The sequence below is a fragment of the Lepidochelys kempii genome, chromosome 15 (genome assembly GCF_965140265.1).
Source record: "Lepidochelys kempii isolate rLepKem1 chromosome 15, rLepKem1.hap2, whole genome shotgun sequence".
NCBI classification, from domain to species: Eukaryota; Metazoa; Chordata; order Testudines; family Cheloniidae; genus Lepidochelys; species Lepidochelys kempii.
The window spans coordinates 2,169,782-2,197,571 of NC_133270.1; the positions used below are offsets into that span (position 1 = coordinate 2,169,782).

General features: G+C 51.4%; 1 protein-coding gene and 1 non-coding gene across 9 annotated transcripts in view; both read left to right on the forward strand.

The window, feature by feature from the left end:
* The window catches only part of AP1B1 (adaptor related protein complex 1 subunit beta 1), a 79,848-nt gene extending 56,016 nt beyond the window's left edge, over positions 1-23,832 (forward strand). For 5 of the 8 annotated variants that reach the window (XM_073313034.1, XM_073313026.1, XM_073313030.1 and 2 more), the window contains 12 exons: positions 844-942; positions 3,535-3,794; positions 4,412-4,613; positions 5,727-5,747; positions 6,422-6,451; positions 6,562-6,702; positions 7,597-7,742; positions 9,685-9,814; positions 10,662-10,746; positions 11,852-11,938; positions 18,521-18,675; positions 21,573-23,832. In XM_073313034.1, the coding sequence (XP_073169135.1) occupies positions 844-942; positions 3,535-3,794; positions 4,412-4,613; positions 5,727-5,747; positions 6,422-6,451; positions 6,562-6,702; positions 7,597-7,742; positions 9,685-9,814; positions 10,662-10,746; positions 11,852-11,938; positions 18,521-18,675; positions 21,573-21,647 (1,431 nt within the window). In that variant the 3' untranslated portion in view covers positions 21,648-23,832. The remainder of the gene's footprint in view (positions 1-843; positions 943-3,534; positions 3,795-4,411; positions 4,614-5,726; positions 5,748-6,421; positions 6,452-6,561; positions 6,703-7,596; positions 7,743-9,684; positions 9,815-10,661; positions 10,747-11,851; positions 11,939-18,520; positions 18,676-21,572) is intronic. The other 3 variants (XM_073313029.1, XM_073313027.1, XM_073313028.1) reach the window with 3 other exon arrangements.
* LOC140899028 (small nucleolar RNA SNORD125) lies at positions 8,816-8,915 on the forward strand. The gene has a single exon (XR_012155195.1). It is a non-coding gene; the product is annotated as a small nucleolar RNA SNORD125 (small nucleolar RNA).
* Positions 23,833-27,790: the final 3,958 nt, after the last annotated feature.

A 27,790-nucleotide genomic window follows, 5' to 3' on the forward strand; every position in this document is an offset into this window, starting at 1 on the left:
TGTGGTAAACTAAGGTCAAGGCAAAACCACTGGGTGTAGCTCTAGGTTCTGCCCCTAGCCTAGAGGAGGCAGGGAGTGAGCTTGTGAGGCTGCCCTAGCCCTAGGATTGTTTTGGGATTAAGACAATGAGCTGGGCCTGGGAGATGTGGATTCTATTCCTGCCACTGACTTCCTGTGTGACCTTGGGTAAATCACTTAGTTCCCCCGTGTCTCAGTTTCCCGTCTGTAAAATGGGGGTAATACTTCACCACAACACTCTCAAAAGGTGGGATAAGCCTGTTCATGTTTATAAAATGTTCTGGAACTGACATGGGGGAAGGGGCCTGGAGAAAAGCTTATAAAGAAACATAAAATATCCAAATAAACTTTATATTCCATAACATTTAGATCAAGGGGAAGAGGGAAATTGACCATCCTCATGTGGGTGTGACTCATAGGTTTTCTTTTTTAAAGCCGGGAGAGACAGTTCAGCTCATCCAACTTGACCTCCTGCATACGCTGATTCTAGAATTTCACCCCAGTCGTTCTCCCATTGAACCTAATAACCTGTGATTGAACCCTCTGATATTGTGAGCCTTAGCAGGTTTAAATAGGAGTGAGTGGTTTAAGGAGGCTGCCTGTCTGGCCTATGACGGTCTTGTTGGTCTGTTGGCTGATGACCCTGCGTTAGAATTTTCAACTGGTGCAGGCTTGTATCCGTGCACGATGGGAGCTGCATTTGCTGGTGGGGTGCACGTACTTGACATTTAGATGGGCTAAATGGGCTGACATTTAGATGGGCTAAACCATGGTGCCACCCATGGTCTGCCTGCTTCCTAACTCTCTCTTGCCTGCACTGTGCAGGTCCAGCTGCAGCTGCTGACTGCCATTGTGAAGCTCTTCCTAAAGAAGCCCACTGAGACCCAGGAGCTGGTGCAGCAGGTGCTGAGCCTGGCTACTCAGGTGTGTAACAAGCTCTTGACCATGAGACAGGGGCACTTCGCTTTCTGGGGTTTGCTAAAGCCAGCAATGCTTTTGGACCCACGTTTATGGAGATTGTGGGGCTTGCTGTGTCAGAATGGGGAACAGCCTGGGCTATCCTGTTACAGAATAGAGAGGGGCAAATAGTGGGATGACTAGATAGAGGGAATCCCCAGCCATTTACCTATGCTCCAGAACCAGATGATGATAGTACAGATTATTCTAGAGAGCAGGTCTGCTGACCGGTCTCTGGACTCTTGAAAGCAATGGAACAACCATGTGATTACCACACAGCTACATTTGATCAAACTTGTCCTGGTGCCAATATAGTGGGAGATCTCTAGGCTGCCAATTACAGTCCTACTTCCCAGGGCTGTCTGGACTATAAAATCCCTCCAGCAGTAGGCCTTGGCCTTTGAGGGGGGTGGATGATTGGACGGTACTGAAGAACCACTGGGCATGGCTGTGAGGTAGTGGTAATGAATTTACATGGGGTGGTGCTAGCATAATGAATCTTAATATTGCACCTTATTAATAATAATAATAATAATAATCTTAATCGCACCTCAGTATTTGTTGTTTTTACCCTCCGAGGACCCCTCTTCTGTTCTATACCCCCACAAAGAAAACATCAATCCCTTATTTTCTCACCGAGTTGAGCCTATTGATGTCGGCTCTGACGCTGTAAACCCTTTGATCAGACTGCCCCAATAGGAGCTTCATGCTCAATGACCTTCTGAGAGACACAGACTAGAGCATTGTTCTGAATCATGGTAGGATTACTGGAGGAGAGCTAGTGTGAGCAGCACACATTTGCCTTTTCACCTCGTTGAGTCTCTCCATTTTTCAGAGGATGAAGTGCTCCTTCCAGCAGGAGAGGCAGAGCCAGGGCTTGTCCTTCACAGGGAATCAGTGGAATTAAAGGGAAGACTGGTGTGATAACTGCTATGAAATGTTCAGCAACTATCCAGGGGCAGCAGTAAAGTGCACTGACTCCCAGAGCGGGACGCTCACTCAGTCCCTCGCCGCATGCTTGCCAGCGTAGACTGTCACTTACTGTGTGCTTGGACCCCACTGTGCTAGATGTTATAGAGTCTGATTGTTGCCTTTAGGTGCTACTGCAGTAGAAATGTTTAAACATGGATCCATGTTTAGGGCCTTACCAAATTCAGGGTCCATTTTGGTCAATTTCACAGTCATATGATTTTAAAAACCATAAATTTCACGATTTCAGTTATTTGAATCTGAAATTTCATGGTGTTGTAATTGCGGGGGTCTGGACCCAAAAAGGAGTTGGGGGGGTCACGAGGTTATTGTAAGGGGGTGTGTGCGGTACTGCTACCCTTACTGCTGCAGGCGGCAGCGCTGCCTTCGGAGCCGGGGAGCAGCGGCTGCTGGCCAGGAGCCCCGCTCGGAAGACACAGCCGCCGCCAGCAGCAGGGCAGAAGGAAGCGTGGCCTGGTCTGGGATTGCCACCCTGCCTTCTGCACTGCTGCCTGCAGAGCTGGGCCCTCAGTCAGCAGCCGCCGCTCTCCGGCCGCCCAGCCCTGCAGGCAGCAGGGCAGAAGGAAGCGTGGCCTGGTCTGGGATTGCCACCCTTCCTTCTGCGCTGCTGCCTGCAGAGCTGGGCCCTCAGTCAGCAGCCACCGCTCTCCGGCCGCCCAGCCCTGCAGGCAGCAGGGCAGAAGGAAGCGTGGCCTGGTCTGGGATTGCCACCCTTCCTTCTGTGCAGCTACTGGCAGTGCATTGCTTCCAGAGGAGGGTGCCCGGCCAACAGCCTCTGCTCTCTGGCCAGCCAGTCCTGACGGCAGTGCAGAAGTAAGGGTGGCAATACCGTGACTCCCCCTAAAATAACCTGGTGACCCCCTGCAACTCCCTTTTGGGTCAGGACCTCCAATTTGCGAAATGCTGGTCTCCCCCATGAAATCTGTATAGTACAAGGTAAAAGCACACAAAAGACCAGATTTCACGGTCTGTGCCGTGTTCTTCATGGCTGTGAATTTGGTAGGGCCCTAATCATGTTAGTTGGAAGGGCTTTATGGAAGCAGACGCAGGGTTTTTATGGCTAGTCTTACATGTATGATGGGGATAGCTTAGAAACCTCTCTACATGCAATTAAATTCTTTGGAGATTATAATTTGTGCTAAATACGTCACTAATTAAACCTTTCAAAGCTTTCCAGTAATTGTCAGTTTTGATCTCCTCTTGAGCCCATTTTGCTCTCTGCTGCAGCCTTACCACAAAACTGCTTGCGACCAGACTTAAGAACAGGGAGGAGAACTGCCTGTCTTTCTCTATCCCGTGTGTTTCCCCACTAAAGAACACGCACCAAAACGCTTACACCCTGCAGCATGTGTACAACTGGCAGGCACAGCAGAGTTGATTGTATTTTCTATTCTGCCCCCATTCCCTGACCAAATGCCTGCAGCAGGATTTATGTCGGGGCAGTTGGCCTCTGCCCTGGAGGGACATTATTAATGCTGCTTCCTAGGCCAGCGAGTAGTAGTCTGTATCCTCTTCCCCGGCTAGATTCGGCCAGCCCATGAATTGTTTTAATTGCTGCATTTCCCAAAGGACTCTGATAATCCGGACCTGCGGGACCGTGGCTACATCTACTGGCGTCTGCTCTCCACTGATCCTGTAGCTGCCAAGGAAGTGGTGCTGGCAGAGAAGCCCCTCATCTCCGAGGAGACGGATCTGATTGAGCCGACCCTGCTGGATGAGCTGATCTGTTACATTGGCACGCTGGCCTCTGTCTATCATAAGCCTCCCAGTGCCTTCGTGGAGGGGAGCAGAGGCATTGTGCACAAGAGCTTGCCTCCGCGGACAGGGTCGTGAGTACCTGCCATCTCTAGCTGCAGCTAGCCCCCTCTTTCTGTTCCGTCTGACTGTATCTGACCCCTGCAGGCTCTGCCTGGAAACTGCCAGCACTTGTTCAATTAGGCTGAGCAGTGCTGAGCCACACTCAGTCCCCCTCCTCCCAATGGTGGGCTTTGCCATGGGGCCAAGTTACCCCTCCATGTTCTCAGCAGTACATGAGCCCCTTGCAGGGTCTGCAGAGGCCACTGATGATCTCAGCATTGAACTGAAGATCTTTGAGGTGCCGTCTGGTGTTGGCTTCTGGTGCATGGCTTATGTCTCTCCACTGGGGAGAGATTCCCCTTGCAGTAGTAAGTCAGCATAGATTGAAGTAAGTGGCCCCCTTTAGATCCAGTGTTCAGGGTACACTTGTGAGTGGAAGACAAGTCTCTCTCTGATCGGTGTAATAATGCTGAAATATTGGCCCTCTGGCTTGGGTTGACTCTGGCTAGGAGAGAATGTCTCTCAATATTCCTTGCCCTGGCCCGTTGGAATGAAATATATTCCTTCTACAGTGAGGCACGATGTCTGTTAGGTCACCCAGATCTCCCTATGGTGTCACATGTTTCACCTTCTCTAACTCCCTCTGCAGGAGTGAAAGTGCAGAGAGCCCTGATGCAGCCCCATCAGGAGCCCCACCTTCAGAACAACCAGCCGTCATCCCAACTCAGGGTGACCTCCTTGGTGACCTTCTGAACCTTGACCTGGGCCCTCCAGTGAGCGGACCTCCTGTTGCTACATCCTCTGTGCAGATGGGGGCTGTGGATCTTCTTGGAGGTGGCTTGGACAGCTTGGTAGGTCATGGGTCTGCATGCTTGATTTCTAATAGACAGTGCGTTGGTTGTGAATCCAGGTATGTCCCTCGCTGACAGCTGTGCTCATCTGTTGTCTGGCTGTGTTAATAACCTAGACCGCTATGGAGCATCCTGCTAATGGTGCACTAGGCTCCCATCATAACCTTAATGGTGAATCCAGGCCCACGTAGTGCATACCTTCCATTCCAGTTGTATGTGCTCTAGCCTAGGTTCTTACCATCTTGAGGCTGGGATTTGGACTTCGAGCACACACAGCTTAATGGGAAGCAGTGGACACAGCATGGTCTGGCTTCCCATTACGGGCACACTTTCCCAGCAAGGCTGGAAATCGCTGATCTAGGCAGTCAGTATGTTGGCAGGGCACCCAGCACGAGATGCTTGGGAGTTGTTGGAGAGCCAGGCTGATGTCAAAATGGAATGCTGCCTTGTCATGAAAAGCGGCTGGATTCCAGAGTTTCCTCTGAACTGTAGGCCTGTTACTGGTCTGGCGTAGGGGCTGCTCACCTCTTGGTTCTGTCACTAGCAATCAGGTGCCATGGTAGTCCCTCCCTGACGTGGGAGGAAGGTCCCAGAAGGTTTGTAGTAGCCTGTTTGTGAGCTGAAAAAATCAGTAACCAGAGAAATAACTGGTGGTCTGCTAGGGGTCCTGGAAAGGGGTATAGATGTGGCCCAAGTAACAAGTCAGAACTGTTTGCTCAGGTTCCTGGGCTGGTGTCAGCAAAGTAGGGTATCTGTGTAGACACACCAGAGGAGGGCTCTGCTCGTAGGTGCTCTAAGCTGGCAGGAACCTGTGGTGTCGTCCAAGATGCTGGTTCCAAAGCTAAAAAGCACCAGCCAACATGGCACCTCCCTGCCTCTGTTCGTGTCCTGGGGTAGGGGCTCTCTGGGCACCTGTTGACTCCAGTGTTTGTGGCCCTCTGAATACTAATGCCAGTCGGACGTACTGAGTGGCAATGAAGTTGGACTAATTTCTGTTCCTTCCCTCCCTCCCCTTCTCTTGTCTCCCTGTTTGTCTGTCTCTCTTCTCTCCTGGCTTGTGTCTCTGTGCATGTGGCTGGCTCTTCTCTTCACCTTGCCTGCTTCTGCTTGGAGATGGGGGACGAGTCTGAAGGGGTATGGATCAGCCCTTTTTACTAGCTCTCTGGAATATAGCTAGCCAACCTCCCGTGTCCTCCCCTCACCCATCCCTGCTCCCTGTCACTCTAGCATAGAAGGAACAGCTGGAGATTGTGAACCTACTATCGTGCCTACAGTGGGGTGTGAAGAAATGCCATCAGTTTGGTGCAAGGCCATCAGACCCATGTTTCATATAGTGCTGTCCCACTCAAATTGTATCCAACCATCTTAGACCCTTTGGGGCTCCCACTGGGCTCCCACCTGCGCCGGCCCCCAGTACCCCACCTCCAAGACAGCAGAGGAGAGAGGAACTTACTTTAGAAGAGATGGGGAGTTCACCGACGCTACTTATAGAACTATCAGTCTCTCAGGCTGTCTCCGTCCTTGTCTGCTCTTGGTTGATGTGTATGATGCTTAGCTTGTTAGATGCTGGGGAAAAAGAGCAGATCTGAAGCACAGTGAAATAACAGATGTGTCCCAGTGCCTCGAAGCCACAGGGCCTGCTAAGCGGTCTTGGAACAGTTCCTGACCCCACCCTTTGTCCAGTGCTTTTTAAAGAGCCGTTGGTAAAATGGGTCATGGCTGCGTGTGCTGGAGATCCCCCATCTGGCCTGCTTTTTATTCACCTGCCACTGCTCTCAGTGATGTTCCTGTTTCTTGTCTCTTTGCAGCTGAGAAGCGATGTAGGAGGCAGTCCTGCAGTGAGTGTGCATCTTCCATGTTTACCAGTCTGTCGCATTTTGCACCTTCCTTTTTGTTCTCTCGTTTCTTTCATGCCACCCAGAGTAACTGGCTTCCTTGCTTCATACAGATGAGTGGTACTACCTTTACAGCTCCCAGCACGGTGATGCCTGCAAACCTCGGGCCGCCCCCCAGCAGTGGCTTGGGAGACCTCTTTGATCTGGCCGGTGGCGTGGGCACACTGTCAGGATCCCATGTGGCACCCAAAACTGTGAGTGGCCCTGCCTGTACTGACCTCCCACCCAAGGCTTTGGCTCTAGCTATCTGGGCTCTAACATTGCCAGGCCGTATGGACTGCTGCTGTTAAAGATCAACATGGGGTGGGGATCCATGGGCAAGCTTTAAGCTGCCCCAAGCTGGTAGAATTTGGGGATGCCCCAGGAAGGTGGTGAAGTGTAAATCCTCAGGTGAAATTTTGGAGCGTCGTGTCCTGCCTAGTGACACATGGAGGATTTTCAAGGGTGACACATACGTTTAATGTGTCTTAGATATCCTCTCTGTGTCCAGGTGGGTAAGTCTATTAACAGGGCGCCTCCCCGCCCTAGGACTGCTGGTGGTGGGATGGTCCCCCTTTGAGGACGGGCTGCCACTTGTTAGGCCTCAGAGTGAAGGAGAGAATGAGGGCTGATCCCAGAGAGACCTTCGTCCCTAGAAACCTGAGCCTATCTGTGCATAGAGGCAGCACTAGTGAGCTTGCCTGTGTTCTCACCTGCAGTCCCTTGCAGGGATTCACACCCCGGCCCACATTAATGACTCCTTCCAAGAGCCAGTCAGTGTACTGGGAAGATGTGACGAAAAGGGCCTGCATCCCCATGGGCTAGAAAGCGCCTGTTCCTTCACAGTGAGGTCACGTGCATGTCTGGTATGTTCCCTGCCTTTGTGAGCTGGAGGAAAGCCAGGGAATCTTGATTTTAAAATCCTTAACTTCCTACCTGTAGCAGTAAAATGTTAGACTTACAGGTAGACTGTCTGACTCTGTGCTGTCAGGAGCTCCTGCTCTTGAGACCTGGACTCCTAAGTCCAGTTTGGCTCCTCTATGATAGCCAGTTCACCTTGTGTTTCAGATAAGGTCAAAATCATCATCTTCTGTCTTCACATAATGTAGGTCTGGCTCCCAGCCATGAAGGCCAAGGGCCTGGAGATTTCTGGCACATTCAGCCGCCAGGTGGGCGCCATCTCCATGGATCTCTTACTAACTAACAAGGCCTTGCAGGTCATGTCTGACTTTGCCATCCAGTTCAACCGTAACAGGTAAAATACCTGCTGGGCTGCTAGTGCAGCATGCTATGCATCAGGTGATCTCAGGGGTCTGCTCAGCTTGGGGAGGGATGCTGTCTTTGGCAGTGTGGGATATGGTTGGAAGCAAGGGGTGAGCTGTCTCCAGAGCTCCTGTTGGCGCATTCATTTGGGAGCACAGTTGGCTGAACTTGGCAGTGGCATAACCTATAAGCCCCTGGCCTGGCAGGTGGGTCTGTTGCTAGTTCTGGAAGATCGGTGTTGCTGAACCAACCATATGCTCATGAGATCTAGGCTCAGAAAAGACCTTAGGCAAGCTCTGGCAAGAGAAGTGCTGGTATGTGCCCTGGATGCTGTCGGATGCTGGTATGTGCCCTGGATGCTGTCCTGTATGCACTGCACACGGCATATCTCCTGCTGACCAGCACCTGTGACTTTACAGCCTGTCCTCTTGGGGTAGGAGGCAATGGTGGATGTGTGTAGGGAACGGGCAACGGGCAGTGATAGCGCTAAAATTACTGTGGGCCTGTCTAGACACACACATAATTCGCTGCGAGTGGGGGGTGTAAATCTACCCTGCACTAGCCTGCTGCTGCGCACTAACGGCTCCGTTGTTCACTTTGGTGTGTACTCACGTTTCAAAGTGGAGTAGGTCTGTGGTGAGCTCTGATCTACCCCACTTTGAAGTGGGAGCAGATCAAAACGAAAAATGGGACTTTTAGTGTGCTGCAACAGGGTCCATGTGGACACTTAGAGCACGGTAGGCTAGGGCAGAGTAGATCTACGCCCCAGCTTGTTACGAACGAAGTGTTCCTTTAGACAGGAAGGAAAACCAGTGACCACGTGTCCACCAACCTCTGGGAAGCAGAGCCTGAGTTTTCCCTTCAGTCATTCTAGGGCTATCCCTGCTCCTCTTGCCTTACAGCCTGGGGGAGTCCAACCCTCGAGGGAAGCTAACCCTCAGAGGCATCTTGGTGCTCAGCAGAAGGTCAGGCTGGACAAGCAGTAGAAGGACGTGGCTGTGGAGCCAGAGGGCAGGGGTGGCCACATAAAGCCAGGGCAGATAGGGCGTCCTGTAGTCCTATCAAGGTAGGAACAGCCTCCCGTGATGATCCTTCTCTCCCTGAGTGCCCATGGTGATGAGTAAACCTGAGCCTCTAAGAAGTTGACTGAAGAGGCTGATCCTCAGTTAAGAACAGAGATTGAATGAGGCCTCCACCCCCGTTGCTGGTAACGGGTCCTCCTTGTTAACCGTGTGTCTTCCTGCTAAGCTGAATAGCGCTCCCTGTGTGTTCAAAGGAGCGAAAGGCACTCCAGCCCCAGCTCACAGGGGTGGCTGAGGGCTGTGGAGTTGTCCCTACTAGCATCATAAAGGCCTAAAACGTAAGATTCTCAGGCCATTTGAGACCCAGCATGAGGTTGCTTAGAAATAAAGATGCAGGGTCTCCAGGCTTGGATACTTGCCAATGCCCCATACCCACCATGGTTGAGATGTAACAGGTTTGAATCAACAACCTGTGATGGTCAGACATGCCATGCTCTGCTTTGACTGTGGATGATCTGGTGTGTGGCTGTTGAACGTGCTGCTCCATAGTTTGGGAGGAGGATTTGAATGAAGCGTGTGTGAGAGGTAGTGATGCCACGTGAGTGCCCAGCATAGGCAGAGAGAGGAAGGAAGGAGTTGCGGAGTGGGAGCAGACAGACTATCGGTGTGGTTTAGTGTCCCTGAGCACATCACAGGCTGGAATTGCGCAGGCCAATCTGCCACACTGCCAGATCAGCAAGGTGGAAATACTTACAAGTTGGTGTATCCACCATCCAGGGAAGGAGATTTGACACGTGCTGCCATTAGCATCCTCCCACCACCTGGCAGGAAACTTACAACAAGCAACAGAAATCCTAGCAGCTCCCTCTCTCTTTCCACTAACCCACCTACTCTCTTTGGGTGTCCCCACAGCTTCGGCCTGGCGCCAGCTGCTCCTCTTCAGATCCACGCCCCTCTTGCTCCCAACCAGACTGTGGAGATCTCCCTCCCTCTGAACACAGTTGGCTCTGTCATGAAGATGGATCCTCTCAACAACCTCCAGGTGAGGCTGTATGGAGGAGGCAGCTGAAAGCACACAAGTGTCATTAATGGACCAGTCTAAATGGCACAGTGAGGATGGGAAGGGCAAGGAGAGCCACAGTGGAGAATCTGAAACTCGTACCAGCAGCTGTGCATGTAGGGACTGGCCAGTCCTCTGAGGGAGCTGGACTCTACAGATGGAGTTTAGTTGGGGGAGCAGGAAGGGAAGCTGAGGTGAAATGGATAATGCCAGAATATTGAGATGGGACATGGAGAGATGCAATATTTCCTTGATGCCTTCTCTCTTTCTCCGGGAAAAGGGAAACCTCGTTCTGGTCCAGTGTCGAGCTCTGACGCAGGCCTGGTTTCTCTGCTTACAGAACAGGGAGCCCTTTTCAGCATATGGCTAGGCCAAGAGATGCCACTGAATACACTCTCCCAGCTTCACAGCGTGCTAGCTCAGTACCCATGCTTGGCTTGTGGAAGGAGATGCAACTGATCTTTCTGCTCCAGCTAGTGAGTGGGAATGGGGTCTAAGAGGAGGATAATTACAGTGGAGCGTAAGATTGTAGGTTCGGGACTGGCTGCTGTTCTCGTTTTATCACTGTTCTGCTCTTCAGTTAAATAATGCTGGCAGTACTTAGCCACTGTGAGCACATTGCGACCAGTTTAACTCTTTGCCTAGGAGATTAAAGGCTGGGATTGGAACTCAGGAGTTCTTGGTTCCCAGCCCTGTGCTGATTCCACCACTAGACGCTGTGCCTTGCATCAGATACATCAGTACATGTCATGTCGGATTTCACCTGTGAACTGCCTTCCTGGGCTAGATCAGGAAGAAAAGCTAACACCCTCTGTCCCCTTGGTACCAGGTTGCAGTGAAGAACAACATTGATGTGTTCTACTTCAGCACCTTGTACCCACTGCACATCCTCTTTGTGGAAGATGGGAAGATGGGTGAGTTGATGGGATTCTCTATCCTGGAGTTGGTGGCAGAGATAGCCAGACAGGGTGTGGGTGAGTGAGTAAATGGAAGAGGGGAGGTAGTATAAGAACTCCCATAGGCAGTTCAGAAATGTTGCATGTATAGATGCAATTCCACCGTTGGTCCTTGGATGATGCTGTGTCCTATTCAGATGGAATCCTTACAGTGTGGTATTTCTAGCCCTGTAGTTCATGACTCTTGGACCTCCTTTTAAGAGAAATGAGAATGAATCTGGGAATGTCGCACCGCAGGGCTGAGCTCTGATGAACAGGATGGGAGACATCAAAGCCGGGTTAACCTCTGCCTTAGTAAGCCTGGAGTGGGGGCTGAATTGCTCCTTATCAAGCTGTTAGTCCTCACGGCTTTTCTCTTCCACCGCTTTCCACAGCAGGGCTTGGGAAAGGACTGGAGACCGTTACTGAGCATAACTAGAGCCAAGCCCCACTTTCATCTGATTCTGACCCTTCTAGGAGTCCTCTAGAATGCGACTTTTGCTAGCGTGCGTACATATGAAAAATATACACGTGTGCACACGAACACCTGTCTACACAGGACACTATCACCAGGCTTAATGTTGCAGCAAGTCTGTAGTAGAACAGTGCAAAATTTAGCTGTTTTCCAGTACAGTTCTGCCCCCATTGTTCAAAGCCTTGATCATACAGTCATGCTTTTCTTGTATCCATTGCTATTTTTCTTCTCATTAAATACTTTAAACAGGGCTGGACTATGCTTTGGTAGTTCATTTGGTTTAGTTTAATTAAAGCCACTTTATTCTGAATGGGTGCCCACACGGGGGTTTAACGCAGTTTAGCTAAACCACTTTCAATTCCAACCGTTAGTTAATCTGGATTAATTTTCCAAGTGTCCCCATGTAGACAAGTCCTAAGGGAATAAAGTACTGATGCTGACCTCCTTCCACAGATTGCTGGAGGCTGCTCCCTGTGGGTGTCTGTGGGAAGGAGGGGAGCCCGTCTTTAACGGGCTTGGGCAGAGTTGTTTGTCCAGAGTTGATGTGCAAGTGAGGTGGCTAATCCCCCAGGGTTCACGCCGGTTACCTACTTGTGTCTCCTCCTCCAGAGCGGCAGATGTTCCTGGCCACCTGGAAGGACATTCCAAATGAGAATGAAGCCCAGTTCCACATCAAAGATTGTCCTCTCAGTGCAGGTGAGTTCCTGTAGTTCAGCTCTTTCAAAACGGGGCCCGAACTCATTTTAGTGTTGAGTTGGTTTGGGCTGTGCCTAGTGTCTGCAGGCTGTAGAAACCTCTCGGCTGGAATAATCCACCTCTGCAGCGCCAAAAGCAACACTTTTCAAAGGCAGCACCAATACCCCGACCCTCTGGCTCTGATTTCCTCTGGAGTGACAGCAGGTCCTGCCAAGCAGAGGTGGCTTGACTTGATTAAGAGTCAGTGGAGTAGATCGCTGCTTTGTAATGCGCCTATGGAGCCCTGTCCAACCAGGGTGCTCATTGAATGCTTCAGTGCCGCCCCTTCCTGCAGAGAGGTTGTGGGCAAACACGTCCCTGCCGTCTTAGTTCCTCCCTGCTGCCCGCAGAGGTTCTCTTTCTTAGCGACCCATTAGTGCCTGAATGGCCTTCCCTTGCCAAAGCAGAGCCCATTAATTGCTCCGTAGTGCTGTCGAAGAGTTCTGGATCAGATAAACTCCTGCTGTGTAATCAGAGAGCAAGTCTCCTCTCATTTCAGTTCCTCCCACACCTCCTTCTCCCCTTGTTTCCAAGCAACTGTGGCTGCCTTGACTGGCTGGGATTGTTAGTCCTTGTTTTCTGCCTGGGGTCAGATGTCAGGTTTGAGACCGTAGGAATCAAGAGGGTGGAAAACCAATGCAGACCAAATCCGTTTGTCCCAGCTGCTTGTCCCAGTGCAGCACAATGTTCTGACCTTTAAGAAACAAGGTAGAGGAGACTGAGTGGCCGAGAGACTCGGTAACAAGATACAGAGCTCCTGCTTCGATTGCTTGTTCACGTCCATAGGTGGGCGTGCGCCACTGTAGCTCCCTGCACCGGGCCCCGGACAGCAGGGACCCTCAGGGGAGCTGGCAACCCCAATGGGGGCCACTAGGCCATTGGCCCTTCTGGACCCCCTGGGCCTATCAGGAGTGCCAAGGGGCCCCATCCAGGGCAAGTCACTCGGTGCAGCGTTCCCGGTCCCCGCATCGATGCCAGACAGTGCCAGAGACGGTAGTATCCAGGCCTCCAGCATCCCCCCAGCATAAACCAGAGAGAGGCACCGAGCCCAGGGAAAGGGACTCCCTCCCTGGCCTGAGCCAGAGGCCCCTCCCGTAGAAGAAGGGGAGCAGGAGGACCAACCAGAGCGGGTCGAGCAGCAGCTAACCTCCTCATCTTCCCCCGATGAGGCGGTGGTGGGTACAGAGGTGTCTGTTCCTCCGCCGACAGACCATCGAGCCCACCAGGAATTGCTGCGCAGGGTCGCCCAAAACTTGGGGTTGCAGGCCGAGGAGACGGTTGAGCAGGAGAACCCCATGGTGGACATTTTGAGCCCCAAAGGTCCATCCAGAATAGCGCTCCTGCTCATTAAGACCATTCAGTCTAACTATAAGATTATATGGCAGACCCCGGCCTCCAACAGCCAAAGATGTGGAGCGTAAATACTTTGCCCCATCTAAGGGCTATGAGTTCCTGTTCTGTCACCCTAGTCCATGCTCCCTGCTGGTCTCGGCGGTGAACGAAAGGGAGCGCCATGGACAGCAGGCCCCGGCCCCTGAGGCGAAGGAGGCGAAACGCCTGGACCTTTTTGGTAGAAAGGTGTACTCTTTGGGGGGCCTTCAGTTGAGGATTGCGAACCGGCCATCCTCAACAGGCACAATTTCAAATCCAGGGTGGCGGTGGGGAAGTTTAAGGACAGCCTCCCACAAGGTTCCCAACAGGAGTTCACGGCCCTGGTGGACAAGGGCAAGGCAGTAGCCAAGACCTCTCTCCAGGCCTCCCTGGATTCGGCAGACGCAGCGGCTAGGACAATCGGGATGGTCATGAGGCGCTCGGCATGGCTCCAGGAGTCAGGCCTGCCGCCCAAGGTCCAGAATACACTCCAGGACCTCCCCTTCAAAGGGTCCGGACTCTTCTCGGACCAGATAGACGCGAGGCTGCACAGCCTAAAGGACTCGTGAGCTACGCTTAAGTTGCTGGGTATGCACACCCCGGCGACCCAGAGGAAGCCCTTTAAGCTGCAGCATCCCACTCAATGCCAGTACCAGCCTTGCCGTAGGCATGAGCCTTACTGTAGGCGAGGCAGGGATAAGAGGCGACGGCGCAACAATGTGCCAGGCCAGAACCAAGGCCAGCACAAACCCCAGCCGGGCACTAAGCCAGGCTTTCAAAGGTGCGCTTGAGGACAGCGTACCAGACCAGTCACTGGATCCATCCCTTTGTTTCCTGAACCGCCTGTCCGTCTCCCGTGTGTGGTCCACCATTACATCAGACCGTTGGGTCTTATGTATGGTGCGGAACGGGTACTCGCCTCCCTCCCACCCCCCTTCCCTGTCCCTCTTCAGGGACCCCCTCTCTCTAGAGAAGGAAGTCCACTCGCCGGTAGAGGCGGTGCCACACAGCCTAAGGGGGAAGGGGTTCTACTCCCGGTACTTTCTCATCCCCAAGGCCAAAGGGGGCCTTCGCCCCATCCTAGACCTGCGCGGGCTCAACAATTTCCTTGTCAAGGCCCAGTTCTGCATGGTCTCTCTGGGCACCATCATCCCTTCCCTGGATCCGGGAGACTGGTATGCTGCCCTCGACATGAAGGACTCATACTTTCATATCGCCGTCCACGCAGCACGTTGGCGGTTCCTACGCTTCACCATGGGCCGAGAACATTACCACTTTGCAGTTCTCCCGTTCGGTCTAGCTGTGGCCCCAAGGGTGTTCACGAAGTGCATGGCGGTGGTTTCAGCCTTCTTACGGAGGCAAAGAATCCAGGTGTACCTGTACCTTGACGACTGGCTCCTGGTGGGCCGATCTGAGGCGGAAGTGCGGGGCCATGTGAAGATGGCCCTGAGGTTGTTCCACGAGCTGGGGCTCCTGGTCAATGTCCCTAAGTCCATGCTCGTCCCCACGCAGAGAGTGGAATTCAGAGGGGCGGTCCTGGATGCGGTGCAGGCCAGGGCAAGCCTTCCGGTGTCCCGATTCTGGGCTATCCAGCAAGCGGTCACCTCCCTGCGCCAGTTTCCAAAGACAATGGCCAGGTGCTGCCTGTGGCTGCTGGGCCACATGGCAGCATGCACGCACGTGGTCAGGCAGGCCAGACTGAGACTCAGGACTCTGCAGGTGTGGCTCGCTCGGGTGTACCGCCCAGGCAGGGCCCCCCTGGACTTGGTAGTGACAGCCCCAAGGGACGTGCTGGACTCCCTGCTGTGGTGGCAGTCCAAGCCTGTGGTTTGTGAAGGCATCCCCTTTGCCACCCCACAACCAGACCTGATGCTGGTGATGGACACGTCAGACCACGGATTGGGGGCTCACCTGGGGGACCTCATGACACAGGGGTTGTGGTCTGGAGCAGAGTGGTTGCTCCATATCAATGTGAAGGAGCTCAGGGCGGTTCGTCTCGCCTGCCAGACCTTTCACACCACTCTGAGTGGTCACAGCGTGACAGTTCTGACAGACAACACTCCTGCCATGTTTTATATAAACAAACAGGGCGGGGCTCATTCCTCGCCACTCTGTCACGAGGCTCTCCTCCTCTGGGAGCTTTGCATAGCCCATGCAATTCACCTAGAGGCGTCCTATCGCCCAGGGGTACGAAACGAGCTGGCGGACTCCCTCAGCAGGTCGTACCGCATGCATGAGTGGATGCTCAGGGTGGACGTTATGCTTTTGCTCTTCTGCAGGTGGGGGTTTCCCCGGGTAGACCTAGAAAAGGAGTACTTGTGGCACCTTAGAGACTAACCAATTTATTAGAGCATAAGCTTTCGTGAGCTACAGCTCACTTCATCAGATGCATATCGTGGAAACTGCAGCAGACTTTATATATACAGAGAGAATATGAACCAATACCTCCTCCCACCCCACTGTCCTGCTGGTAATAGCTTATCTAAAGTGATCATCAGGTGGGCCATTTCCAGCACAAATCCAGGTTTTCTCACCCTCCACCCCCCCACACAAATTCACTCTCTGGTTAGTCTCTAAGGTGCCACAAGTACTCCTTTTCTTTTTGCGAATACAGACTAACACGGCTGTTACTCTGAAACCCGGGTAGACCTGTTTGCCATCAGGGCCAACACCCAGTGCCCGTGGTTCTGCTCATTCCAGGGTCACAGCCCAGGCTCGCTCCCAGACGCATTTGCGATCTCGTGGAGAGGGGGCTTGATGTATGCCTTCCCCCTACTCCCCTAAGTGCACAAGGTCCTACTTGAGGTGCACAGGGATAGGGCGGCGGTGATCCTCATCACCCCAGCCTGGGCCCGCCAGCACTGGTACACGTCGTTCTTAGAGCTGTCGGCGGAGGCCCCAGTAGTCCTACTCCTATACCGGGACCTCGTTACACAGGACGGCGGGCGGCTTCTCCATCCCAACCTACAGTCACTGCACCTGGCTACGTGGAGGCTCTGTGGCTGAACACCCTGGAGAGCCAGCGCTCCCTTCCCGTGCAGCAGATTCTGCTTGGCAGTAGAAAGCCCTCTACCAGGACGGCCTATGTGGCCAAGTGAAGAACGTTCTCGTCTTGGTGTGAACCCCGACAGGTGCGGCCGTGCCAGGTCCCGGTGCAGGCCATCCGGGAGTACCTCCTGCACCTCAAGCAGCAAGGGCTAGCCCCGTCCTCACTCAGAGTGCACCTGGCGGCCATCTCCGCCTTCCATCCGGGGTTCTCGGGGGACTTGGTGTTTTGCCACCCAATGGTGGGACGGTTCCTTAAAGGGTTGGAGAGGGTGTTCCCGTACTCCCACCCACCAGTCCCTCCATGGAATCTTAACCTGGTCCTCTCTAAACTCATGGGACCCCCTTTCAAGCCCCTCGCTTCCTGTTCCCTCCTGGATCTTTCCTGGAAAGCGGCATTTCTGGTTGCTGTTACCTCGGCCAGAAGGGTGTCCGAACTGAGGGCCCTCACCTCTGAGCCACCGTATATGGTATTCACAAGGACAAGGTGCAGCTCCGGCCGCACCCCAAGTTCCTCCCTAAGGTGGTCTTCCAATTCCATTTGGGCCAGGACATTTGTCTGCCGGTGTTCTTCCCAAAACCCCATAAGGACACGAGTCACTGCAGCTTGTACACCCTGGATGTGAGCGCACCGAGCCTTTTCGCAAATCCGCGCAGCTGTTTGTGGCTGTGGCCGAGACATTAAAAGGCCTCCCAGTGTTGGCACAGCAGTCTTCGTCTTGGATTACAAGCTGCATCCGGGCGTGCTATGAGCTCGCAGGTATTCCGGCCCCGGCAGTCACAGCCCACCCGACCAGGGCGCAGGCAACTTCCACGGCATTCCTGGCACAGTTCCTGATCCAGGAGATCTGCAGAGCAGCCACCTGGTCCTCGGTACACACCTTCACGACCCACTACACGGTCAACCAGCAGGCCAGAGAGGACGCAGCAGTTGGCAGAGCGGTCCTCCGAGCAGTTGTTCTGTGACTCCTCCCCTCCTCTAGAGGTAAGCTTGTGTTCCACCTAATGTGGAATGGGGCCGTGAACAAGCACTGGAAGAATTAAAAACGGTTACTTACTTTCTCGTAACTGTTCTTCGAGATGTGGGGTTCACGTCCGTTCCACCACCCACCCTCCTTCCCTTCTGTCGGAGTCGCCGGCAAGAAGGAACTGAAGGGGGTCGGGCCGGCGGGGGTATGTATGCACGGTGCAGTGGTGCCACTCGGGGGGCCCCGCCGGCCCAACGGGAGCCCCTAAGGGAAAAGTTTCCGACACTCGTGCACACAGCGTGCGCACACCTAATGTGGGCTGGACGTGAACAGCACATCTCCAAGAACAGCAGTTAGGAGGAAGTGAGTAACCGTTTTATTTCACCTCTGAGCTGTTTATTGCAATCCAGCTTGGGACAGAAGTGAGCAAATGTTACTGCTGCTCAGTAATAGTTACCTGAAATGAGCTGCCCTTGCATTTGCCTAGGGGCTCATGCCTCTGTCACAAAAGCCACGAACCCCAGGTGGCGTTTAAATGGAGCCCTTGTCAGGGTGCTAGGAAATAGTGAATTGACCCTGTCTGTGGGAGGCCCAGCTAAGCTAGGCCCAGCTCCTCCCTTTAAGAGTCAGTATATGGCATAAGGATGCTGGCTTCAAGGGGAGCTCATCTTCACCAGCAGTTCCTTAACAGACCCCTGCTAAAGTCTCTGCTTCTTCCACCATAAGTCTGCAGTGAATGATACAGAGGATATTTTTATGTATGTAGTAGTGCTGTGGATTTGCTTGGACAGTATATTTGCCTATGAGCCACAAACATGTGGGGGGGAGAAGGCTGGCTTACAAGCCGGGGGGAGCGGAGCAGCTGTTTTTGCAGCTTAGTGCCATGTGCTAAGAGAAACAGAACCCTGAATTTGGGTTTTGGCGAGTAAACGAGAGGAACAGCTTGTCACATACTTGGCTTTAAATTCAAAAACTTCACACAGACTCTTACTGATCTGGGATCTCAAACCTCTTTTAAGCAAGGTGTGTATGTTCCAGGCCTTCTAACCAGAAACAGCTGATTCCTGCAGCACACTGCATGGTGATATCCAGTTGACATAGTATTTCCAGTGCTCCTGTCCATATCCACTCAGCTGTGTCTGTCTGTCTGTCCACACAGATGCTGTTAGCAGCAAGCTTCAAGGCAGCAACATCTTCACCGTTGCCAAGAGGAACGTAGAGGGCCAAGACATGCTGTACCAATCTCTCAAACTGACCAATGGGATCTGGGTCCTGGCAGAGCTACGAATCCAACCCGGCAGTCCCAGTTTCGCTGTAAGACCAGCTCCTCCCTCCTGTTCCAAAATAGGCTAGCAAGTGGGGTTGCCAACATTGTATTTCAAAAATAAGGGACTGTTCTCTTAGCACTCCTGCCCCGCCCCACCTCCCAGTATTATTAGTATTAATAACAACACTAAGCAGGACTCACCTCCGCTGGCCTGTGTTATTTCATACTACTTTATGCATCACTCAGCAACTCCCCATCTTGTTGGTCAGAGGTGAAGAAATAAGGGATGTGCCTTGTAATTAGGGACTGTTGGCAGCCCTACTAGTACCCCTCAAGACACCAGGCTTGTCCCCCCACCTCCTCTGCTTGGAAATCTGAATCAGGGCAAACTTTCTCTTTCAGTAAACGTTCCTCTGTGGTGGTGGGAGCCCCAGACACAGCAGCCTGGTGTTAGTGTGGGTGGTGTCCTTGGCCAGTCTGTCTCGTTGTTCAGATGGGTGATCTGAAGTGGCACTTCATTGAATCATAGAATCTCAGGGCTGGAAAGGACCTCAGGAGGTCATCTCATCCAACCCCCTGCTCAAAGCAGGGCCAATCCCCAGTTTTTGCCCCAGATCCCTGAATGGCCCCCTCAAGGATTGAACTCACAACCCTGGGTTTAGCAGGCCAATGCTCAAACCACTGAGCTATAGCTCCTCATGAGCCACCTCCTGATAAGCAAGGAGTTAACTTGAGCTCAGCTTTCCCTGGCCCTTGTACAGGTGCCTCTTTGGAATGGGCTGTGAGCTGGCTGGTGGGAGAAAGTCTTCAGGAAGACAGGACTCCTACTTGGGCCCATAGGACTGGAGTGAGCTGCAGGCTTGGAATTTTTCTGTTCCCCTTTTTATTGTGTTAACTCTTTGATTTCCGGCTATAAGTATATACAGCGGAACCCTTCACTGACTGCACCAGCTGAGTTGTTTGACAGTTTATAGGGACACAGGATAAACGCTGGGGAAACGTATTAGATTAGACTAAATCATTTTTACTGTGTTAGTAACACAAGTAAAAAGAAAAGGAGGACTTATTTATTTGAGCATAAGCTTTCGTGAGCTACAGCTCACTTCATCGGATGTAGGTCACGAAAGCTTATGCTCAAATAAATTGGTTAGTCTCTAAGGTGCCACAAGTACTCCTTTTCTTTTTGCGAATACAGACTAACACGGCTGTTACTCTGAAACCTAACACAAGTAAAGAAAATGCTTATTTTCATAGTGTTCCTTTAAATTCAGACTGATTCCTTTAAAAAAAAAAAAATATTCCCTTGAGCATGCATCCTGGACAATAGAGAGAGCCAGACAACAGCAGCTGCAAAGAATAAACCCGAACGCTGATGATTGCAATTAGCCCTGCATGTACCTTGTCTGAGACATGAGTGCTCAGTCATCAGAATGTGATTTCCTGAGTTCTTTCAGCCAGCCCCAGCTGAAACTGGCTGCAGAGGTTCCCCTGGCAGTTTTTTTGTTCTGTTGTATTCTGATGAGCTCTCAGTTTGCATCTGGGCTCACATTTCTCTGTATGTTTTGTTGCTGCATGCCCACCGCTGGCCTGCCCCGATGTTGCAGGATTTGGAGGTTAGCAGAGTGTTTTTTCCCCCCCTTTTTTCGCTGTATACCGCTGCCCTCATCATTTCACCCCTGCTGTTCCCTCCCCCGTCCGCCTCATTTCGTTTCTTTCCCTTGTTGCTGCCTCTGGCACATGCTGAGTAGCATGGGATGGCCTGGGGCCGCTGAGGCATGGTAGATCCAACCACAGAAGGAGAGTTTGGGAAGGGGGCTGGGGGAAGCGAGAACCACAGCTCTGAGAACGTGAAATGCCCCCCACACACACCCTCACACCCTTCTGGAAAATGCTAGCAAAGCATGGCTTGGCCCAGACTTTCAAAAGTGACTAGCCATTTTGGATGCTTAACTTGAGTAGCCTTAAAGGGGCCTGCATCTTAAGTGCCAAGCACCCACCCTCTGAATATCAGGCCCATTTTACAGTGTCTCCAGACAAATACCCCAAAATGGATGTACCCAAAATCACTAGTGACTTCTGAAAAACTTTGCCCTGATGACTGCACCGTGTGTCCAGCCCCCAAGTGGACCTTGCCAGTCGTGTTCTGGATTTCTCCTTTCCAGTTCATTTCTGGTGTTAGGGACTAATTGAGCTCAAACCAAAGAGAACTGTGTACATTTAAATCTTATCTGGTAAGTAACTTCAAGGCATTAGTTTCAATTAAAGATGAGACATAACACTTCAGGTTCCTGCCCAGGTGAATAATGTATTAACAGACAACAATTCAAAGCCCCGAACAGGCAGAGGTAGGGAGAGTGCGTGCATGCACGAGTGACTGTCTCTAGCTCATTTGTGCTCCCTACAGCTTTTGTGCCTATAGATCACATGCATATGGCTTGCAAGGGACTCTGCCTCTCAACCTGCCCTGGGGAATGATGCTGGGTGAGGGAATGGATGGACGGGACCCAGATCGGAAAGGGAAGCAAGCGGGTGGTGATAAAAAATGTGGGAATCAACTTCTTTAGCCTAAATAACTTTGTCTCTAACCTTAGTCTCATGACTCGGTATCTCTGAAGTCAGTTTTACAACAACGAGGGGAGATGGCTGGTCTGTGTGGGATGGAGGTGAATTCTGGCCCATGGAACCCAAGGCCCGGTTGAGTGGCAGGGCATCGGAGGCTTGGCTTTGCTGCACATCCATAGCACCGAAAGCTTTCGAGGCTTTCTTCAAAGGCTTTGGATGACCATTCCACTAGGTCATGCTTCTCTTCACCCACCCCAAAACCTTTTGCTAGAGGTTCCGATCCAGTGCCCCAGTTACTAACTGCTGGCAAGTCGAAGGTGAGTGGCTCCCTTGCAGTGCTGAGTAAGCTGCCATTGAGTTGTGTTTCCCTCTTTCCGTGCAGCTGTCTCTGAAGTGCCGAGCGCCCGAGGTATCCCAGTATGTTTACCAAGCATATGAAACCATTCTGAAGAACTGAGGCACCCACCTCCTCCTCCTCTCTCTCCCCCCGCATCCCAGATGAGGAAATGGGGACCAGAACCTGTGGGCATGTTTCTTCTTGACCTTGGAAGGAACAAATGCAAGATCAAGATACTCTGGAAACTTCAAACTGGCGTCCCCCGACGCTGAAAATGGTGTGAGCGGCAGTGCCTAGCATTCCATCTTCAGCTCTCTGGGGATGGGGTGGGAAGAGGGGGGGCAGGGGGAGGGATCTTGTTGCAATTCAATGCATCAGTGGAGAATTTTTTCATGTGAAGTAATGCAGTGTCCTCTTTGCTGACGTTTCCCCTTTAAGAGCCCTGTTTTTTGCCCTTGTACTCTTACTGAAATTAAGAGCGTGCGTGAGACTCTGGGTGGGAAGGCAGTGCCCACTGAGTCTCATTACTATCTTCAAATCCATCTCCCCTGACCTTCCCAGACAAATAAATGAATTGACACTTTGGTGCTTAAATATGGCTTGTGCTACATCGCCAAGCCCAGCCCTGGGAAGTCAGTGGTGATGAGTCTCTTGCATTTGAACGCATGTATTGTCTGGTGAAGAATTCATTGCTAATAACCCCTCTTCTGATGGGATAGCTATGCTGAAGCACTGCTTCTTCCTCCTCCTTCCATGGTGACTTGTTGTTTGGGGTGGATTTGCTTCCAGTCCTGCTTGGGAAAAATCCAGAAGCATCACTTGTGCTGATCTGTGCTTAATGTGCCTCTGAGCCTCCCTTATTTCTAGGAGTGGACAATAAAAAGAGACTCTTTGCTGAAGCTTGGCACAAGTTCTCAGCCTGGGGGGGATTGTGGGAATTTGGGGGCAGGGGGTGGTGTAACAGGAGTAGGAAATGATTTGGGGCTCTGCCTCCGCAGATCGAGTTTTTTGTAACTTGCCAAAAGCTTTGTGTCTGCAGAGTGGACCGCTTCAAAGGCAGCTTGCTAATGATGAATCGTTGCCTTGAGTATTTTTTCAAGGCAGCAAATCTTCATTTAGACCTCTCCTTCCCCCTTTGAAATTTAACTGACCAAGGAACTTGCTTTTCTTTGTTCTGCGGATACAAGCTTCATTCCTTTCCCTCTGCAAGCCCTCAGGTTCCATAAGGGATGGTGCTGTTCCAGACCTGGTGCTCTTATACCCTGAAACAGTGAGAGCTTGGTAGATTTCATCTGCTCCTTTAAAAGGCTAGTTTGAGTTTACCCCCAAACACTGAGGTTCCCTTAAGCAGAGGGCTTGATCGCTTCCTAGGCTGTAGGGGTTTAACAGGAGTAATCTGTCTTGGAACAGAATAGCCCCTTTTCTTGCACTGCAACCCCCCATTCAGCATGTATTTCCTCAGTCTGGTTGGGGTAGTCAAAAAACCTAGGGGGCTAGGTACCACTGGAAGTCACAATCTGTACCCACAACTGCTGTGAAGAGGGCTGTTACCATTTCTGGGGGACATAATGCACGCTCAGAATTAACACAAGGAAGGACAAAATACACACTGTTAGTATTAGGGCCACAGTGAGTCCATAGGAGATGGCTCTGAAGACTAATAAGGGATGTACCAAACCATATGCTAATATTCATTATAATCCTCCCATCACCATGGAATGCTGGTTCTTGAATTGAGCTTTCCAGGAAGGAGTTTCGTCATTTTTATGACTGGTTCGCTAACCGCCCTGGGACACATCAGGCTTCTGTTGCTGTCTCTGTGAGGCTCCCCTCCTGTCTGTGTGCCGTTCCGATTCCTTAACCACAACAGCAGATGCGATCAGCCATCCGAACAAAGTCACTCCCCATCACTGTTCTCAGTATAGGTTTTGGTGGGTTGGGAGTGGGTGGCATCTGCATTTTTGTGCCCTTAGGGCTCGTGTAACTCTCCTGTGCTCATCAGCTACAGCAATCCCAGCAGACCTGGGGCCCGGCTGTTTCTCTGCTGAGCATTTAAGGCTTTTCCTATTTGTTGCTGCTGTAGTGGGGAGGGAGGGGAAGGGGATACTGCCTTTGGAAATCAGTGACACTAATGTTTTTCCCCCTCCAGAAATAATAAAAGCAATTGACCGCCCTTAAATAGAAGTGTTTGGTGCGAGTTTTCAGATCCCTACAGTAAATATAGTGTGTGTGTGTGTGTGTATAGTATGTTTTACTTGTGTTTTAAAAGAAGTAACATTGAATAAAGGTGACATCTTCCCATCAATCTGCTCTGTGTAGAGGACAGGGTCAGGGAAATAGACGGCTCCGAGTGAGAGATGCTCCTTCTATGCTGGTCTCTGCTGTCTCTGATTGCTTGGTTGCTAAATTGCCTTGCTACTCACACACACTTCTTCCACCTCTGGCATCAGTTCAGCCCTTTCCCCTGAGTTTATTGCTGCTGATCAGCCATGTAGCCTGCAGGGGAGGAACTGTCCTATTGAGAAATCAGAGCAGGGTTCTGTCCCTTCCAGAAGAGCTTTATACAGGTGCATTTCCCCCCAGCAGGACCCCAAAAGGGTTGTTTGTTACGAAGTAGCAGCCAAGGATTCCAGCAGCTTGAGCGTCCTCAGGCTATGTCTACACTACCGCTGGATCGATGCACCGGGGGTCGATTTAGCGGGTCTACTAAAGACCCGCCAAATCGACCCCAGATCACTCTCCGGTCAACTCCGGTACTCCACCCCGAACGAGAAGAGCAAGGTAAGTCGACTGGAGAGTGTCTCCCATTGACCCAGCGTGGTGTAGACACCGCAGTAAGTCGACCTAAGTTACATCAACTCCAGCTATGTTGTTCATGTATCTGGAATAGCGAAACTTAGGTTGACTTACTGCAGTAGTGTAGACGTAGCCTCAGTGTGGCGTCTGGGCCAGCCTAAGATGTTGGCCAGCAGGAGCTATTAAAACTTGATCAGCACTTTCCGCTCAGAGCGGAGACCACAGGGTGTTTTATGTATCTGAATCGTGTGAAGACTAGCTGATCACATCGCTCCGCACGGGCTAGCCACAACTGGTGTCGCCCATATGGCCGTCAGCTCAGGTGGTCATTGGTATCCATGCCATCCTCCCTCTCTCTCTGTGTCAGCCACTGACCTGAAAATCCAACCCCCTTTCCATTACTGCAGCCTTGGACACCTGCTACTATTGCTTTTCAGTCTGTCTTTGAGCTTCCTTCTGCTTGAAAGCCTGTGGAGGAGTATAGACAGCAATAATCTCCCCTTCACGGAATAGAGCAGGAGCTGACGCAACACACCCTTCTGAACACAAGAGGGAGCTCAGAAGTGGGAGTAGAGGAGAGAGTAAGCTGGGGAAAGCTGTTCCATTCCTCCTGTCCTAGTCTCAGGTATGTACTGCATTTACTCCTGTTCTCAACTCAAGTTGAAGTGGAATCCCTTTCCCAGTCTCTGCTGTGTCTTCAGGGGAGTAAAAGCTTGTATACAGATACGGACTTTATCGCTCCAGGTGGTCCAAAGTGGTTGGGTTGGAGGTAATGGGGAGAAGGTCTGGACTCCCATAGTCCTGCCCACTTTCTCTCCCTATCCCTCACTGCTGCGTGTAGAATATGTAAATGCTAAGGGTAAAATCCATGCCTCATTGAAATCAATTGGGAGTTTTCCCATTCACCTCAGTGGGGCCAGGATTTTACCTTCAATATTTTAATATGGGACTACCAACAGATAAGCAGTCTCCTGTCCCAGTGTATTTTAAGAGTGGGTAAGGAAAGGTCTGCAACAGTCATTTACTCTCGGCATTGGTAGACTGAGCATCAGCTGCCGATGAACCCTGTGGAATAGAAAGAGCCAAGGCTGTAATGCCTTGTAAGAGAGCCCTGCAGTGCAGCAGGAATGTGCTGCTTCGCTGAGCTATTAGCTGGGTATTGCTGAGGTCTCTTGAACTTCCTTGCTCCTATGGAAGCCAGCTCTGTTTACATCCCTGGAAGGAACAAGAAGCTGTAAAACGCTTGAGTGGCGTAGACTCTTAGGTCAGGACTGTGTGTTAATGGGCCAGTGGCCTCTGTCTCAGATGTTACAACAAGATTGTTGCTGAAGATTTCATTCTGTACGGAATCTGCCAAGCAGAGGAGTTTGTCGCTGGCCGTGGGACACGTCTCTTCCGCTGTGTCGTAGCGCTTTGGCTTCCCCTTTGTCCACACAAGCAGGGCAAGAGGGGATTTGATTTAGTACACTAGTTTTGTGGGCGTTGGAGCAATCATTTGAAGTACGCGGAGTTCAAAAGTGTGCTGCTCAGATCCCAGTGTGAAAGTTCAACCTGCTCCTGGCCCTCTGATCACCTAGCCTGTGTGGAGAGCCGAAGGACAGGCCTTCTGTAATAGCTGGCTCTTACGGCACCCTTCATCCTAATAACACAAGAGCTTCCCAAAGGTGGTTAGTGCTGCTTTCCCTTTCTCTGCCTTCTCGAACATAGCACATCCAACCCTGGAATAGAGACACCGAGGTGAAGTGACGTGCAGTGATCACACCAAGTCCCTTCCTAGTCCTCTGCTCTGTTAGACCTGCTACTGCCTCCTATCAGGGTAAAACTATCAAAACACCTGTTTGCTGCACTCGCTGAGGCTTAATGGCTCATCAGTCCCTTCCTTTGCCAGCGGCAAAGATGAATGCATTCTGCTGGTCTCTGCACTTGGGCTGGACCTGGCACTGTCTGTCACACAGGTCACTGCTCTCCAATCTGTGCAATGACTGCCTATTTCTTCTTAACCATAATGGAGTTGGACAAATCCCTTCTCCCTGGCCTGCTGCTTTCACAGCTCCTCCAATGCCCAGTCTGACCGAGCTGCCTTCACCCCATGTAATCCATTGATAACACCAATTAAATTAAAAGGAGGCATTAGCCCTTTTGCCAGGGAGACGGAAGAACTGCGGGGGGGGGGGGGGGGTCAGGGGGCAGAAAGTATGCCACGGTGTTTGTTGTGGGTGTTTGCCTGCTGACCTTCTATCTCCTATCCAATCGGCACAAGCTTAGTTTACTCAGACCCAGTCTGAACACATGGTTGGCCCGGTTAAACTAACAGGGTAATGGGGTTTTTGTATGGCTTATACCTAGTTTATATCAGCTTAGCTAGTATCAGTAAATGCACAGGTACTAGTGAAGCGGAGAGAAGCCGTTCTAGACGGCTGTGAGAAAGGGCCTGCACAAAAAGTTGCACTGGTTTAACTAAACAGATTGAATTTAAGCCAGCACAGCTGCTTGTGGCTGAGCACTCGGTGATCATTTATCCCGGCGATAGCTGTATCTTAGCCTAATAACTCCTTGGTATTGGATCGCTGTATAATTCAATCCAGGCAACAGGTATGTAAAAAAACCGCTCAGGAGCGTCCTTCCCCCGGCTCCGATCAGCTGTGAGGTAGTTTGTGCCCAGAGGGATTCAAAATGCCCCTGCCCTTGTAACTGGCTGCTGGGGAGGAAGAGGGGACTAGGAAGGTGGCTGCAAGTGCTCCCTGCCATCGCTGTAGCAGGCCCAGTGTCATGGGCAGGATGAGAACCAGGAGCTGTTTTGCTTTTCAGAGGCTCGTTCACCTGCACATCCACCAATGTGATATATGCCATCATGTGCCAGCAATGCCCCTCTGCCATGTACATTGGTCAAACTGGACAGTCTCTACGTAAAAGAATAAATGGACACAAATCAGATGTCAAGAATTATAACATTCATAAACCAGTCGGAGAACACTTCAATCTCTCTGGTCACGTGATTACAGACATGAAAGTTGCGATATTACAACAAAAAAACTTCAAATCCAGACTCCAGCGAGAGACTGTTGAATTGGAATTCATTTGCAAATTGGATACAATTAACTTAGGCTTGAATAGAGGCTGGGAGTGGCTAAGTTATTATGCAAGGTAACCTATTTCCCCTTGTTTTTTCCTACCCCCCCCCCCCCCAGGACGTTCTTGTTAAACCCTGGATTTGTGCTGGAAATGGCCCACCTTGATTATCATACACATTGTAAGGAGAGTGATCACTTTTAGATAAACTAGTACCAGCAGGAGAGTGGGGTGGGGGGAGAGAAAACCTTTTGTAGTGATAAACACCCATTTTTTCATGCTTTGTGTGTATAAAAACATCTTCTGTATTTTCCACAGTATGCATCCGATGAAGTGAGCTGTAGCTCACGAAAGCTTATGCTCAAATAAATTGGTTAGTCTCTAAGGTGCCACAAGTA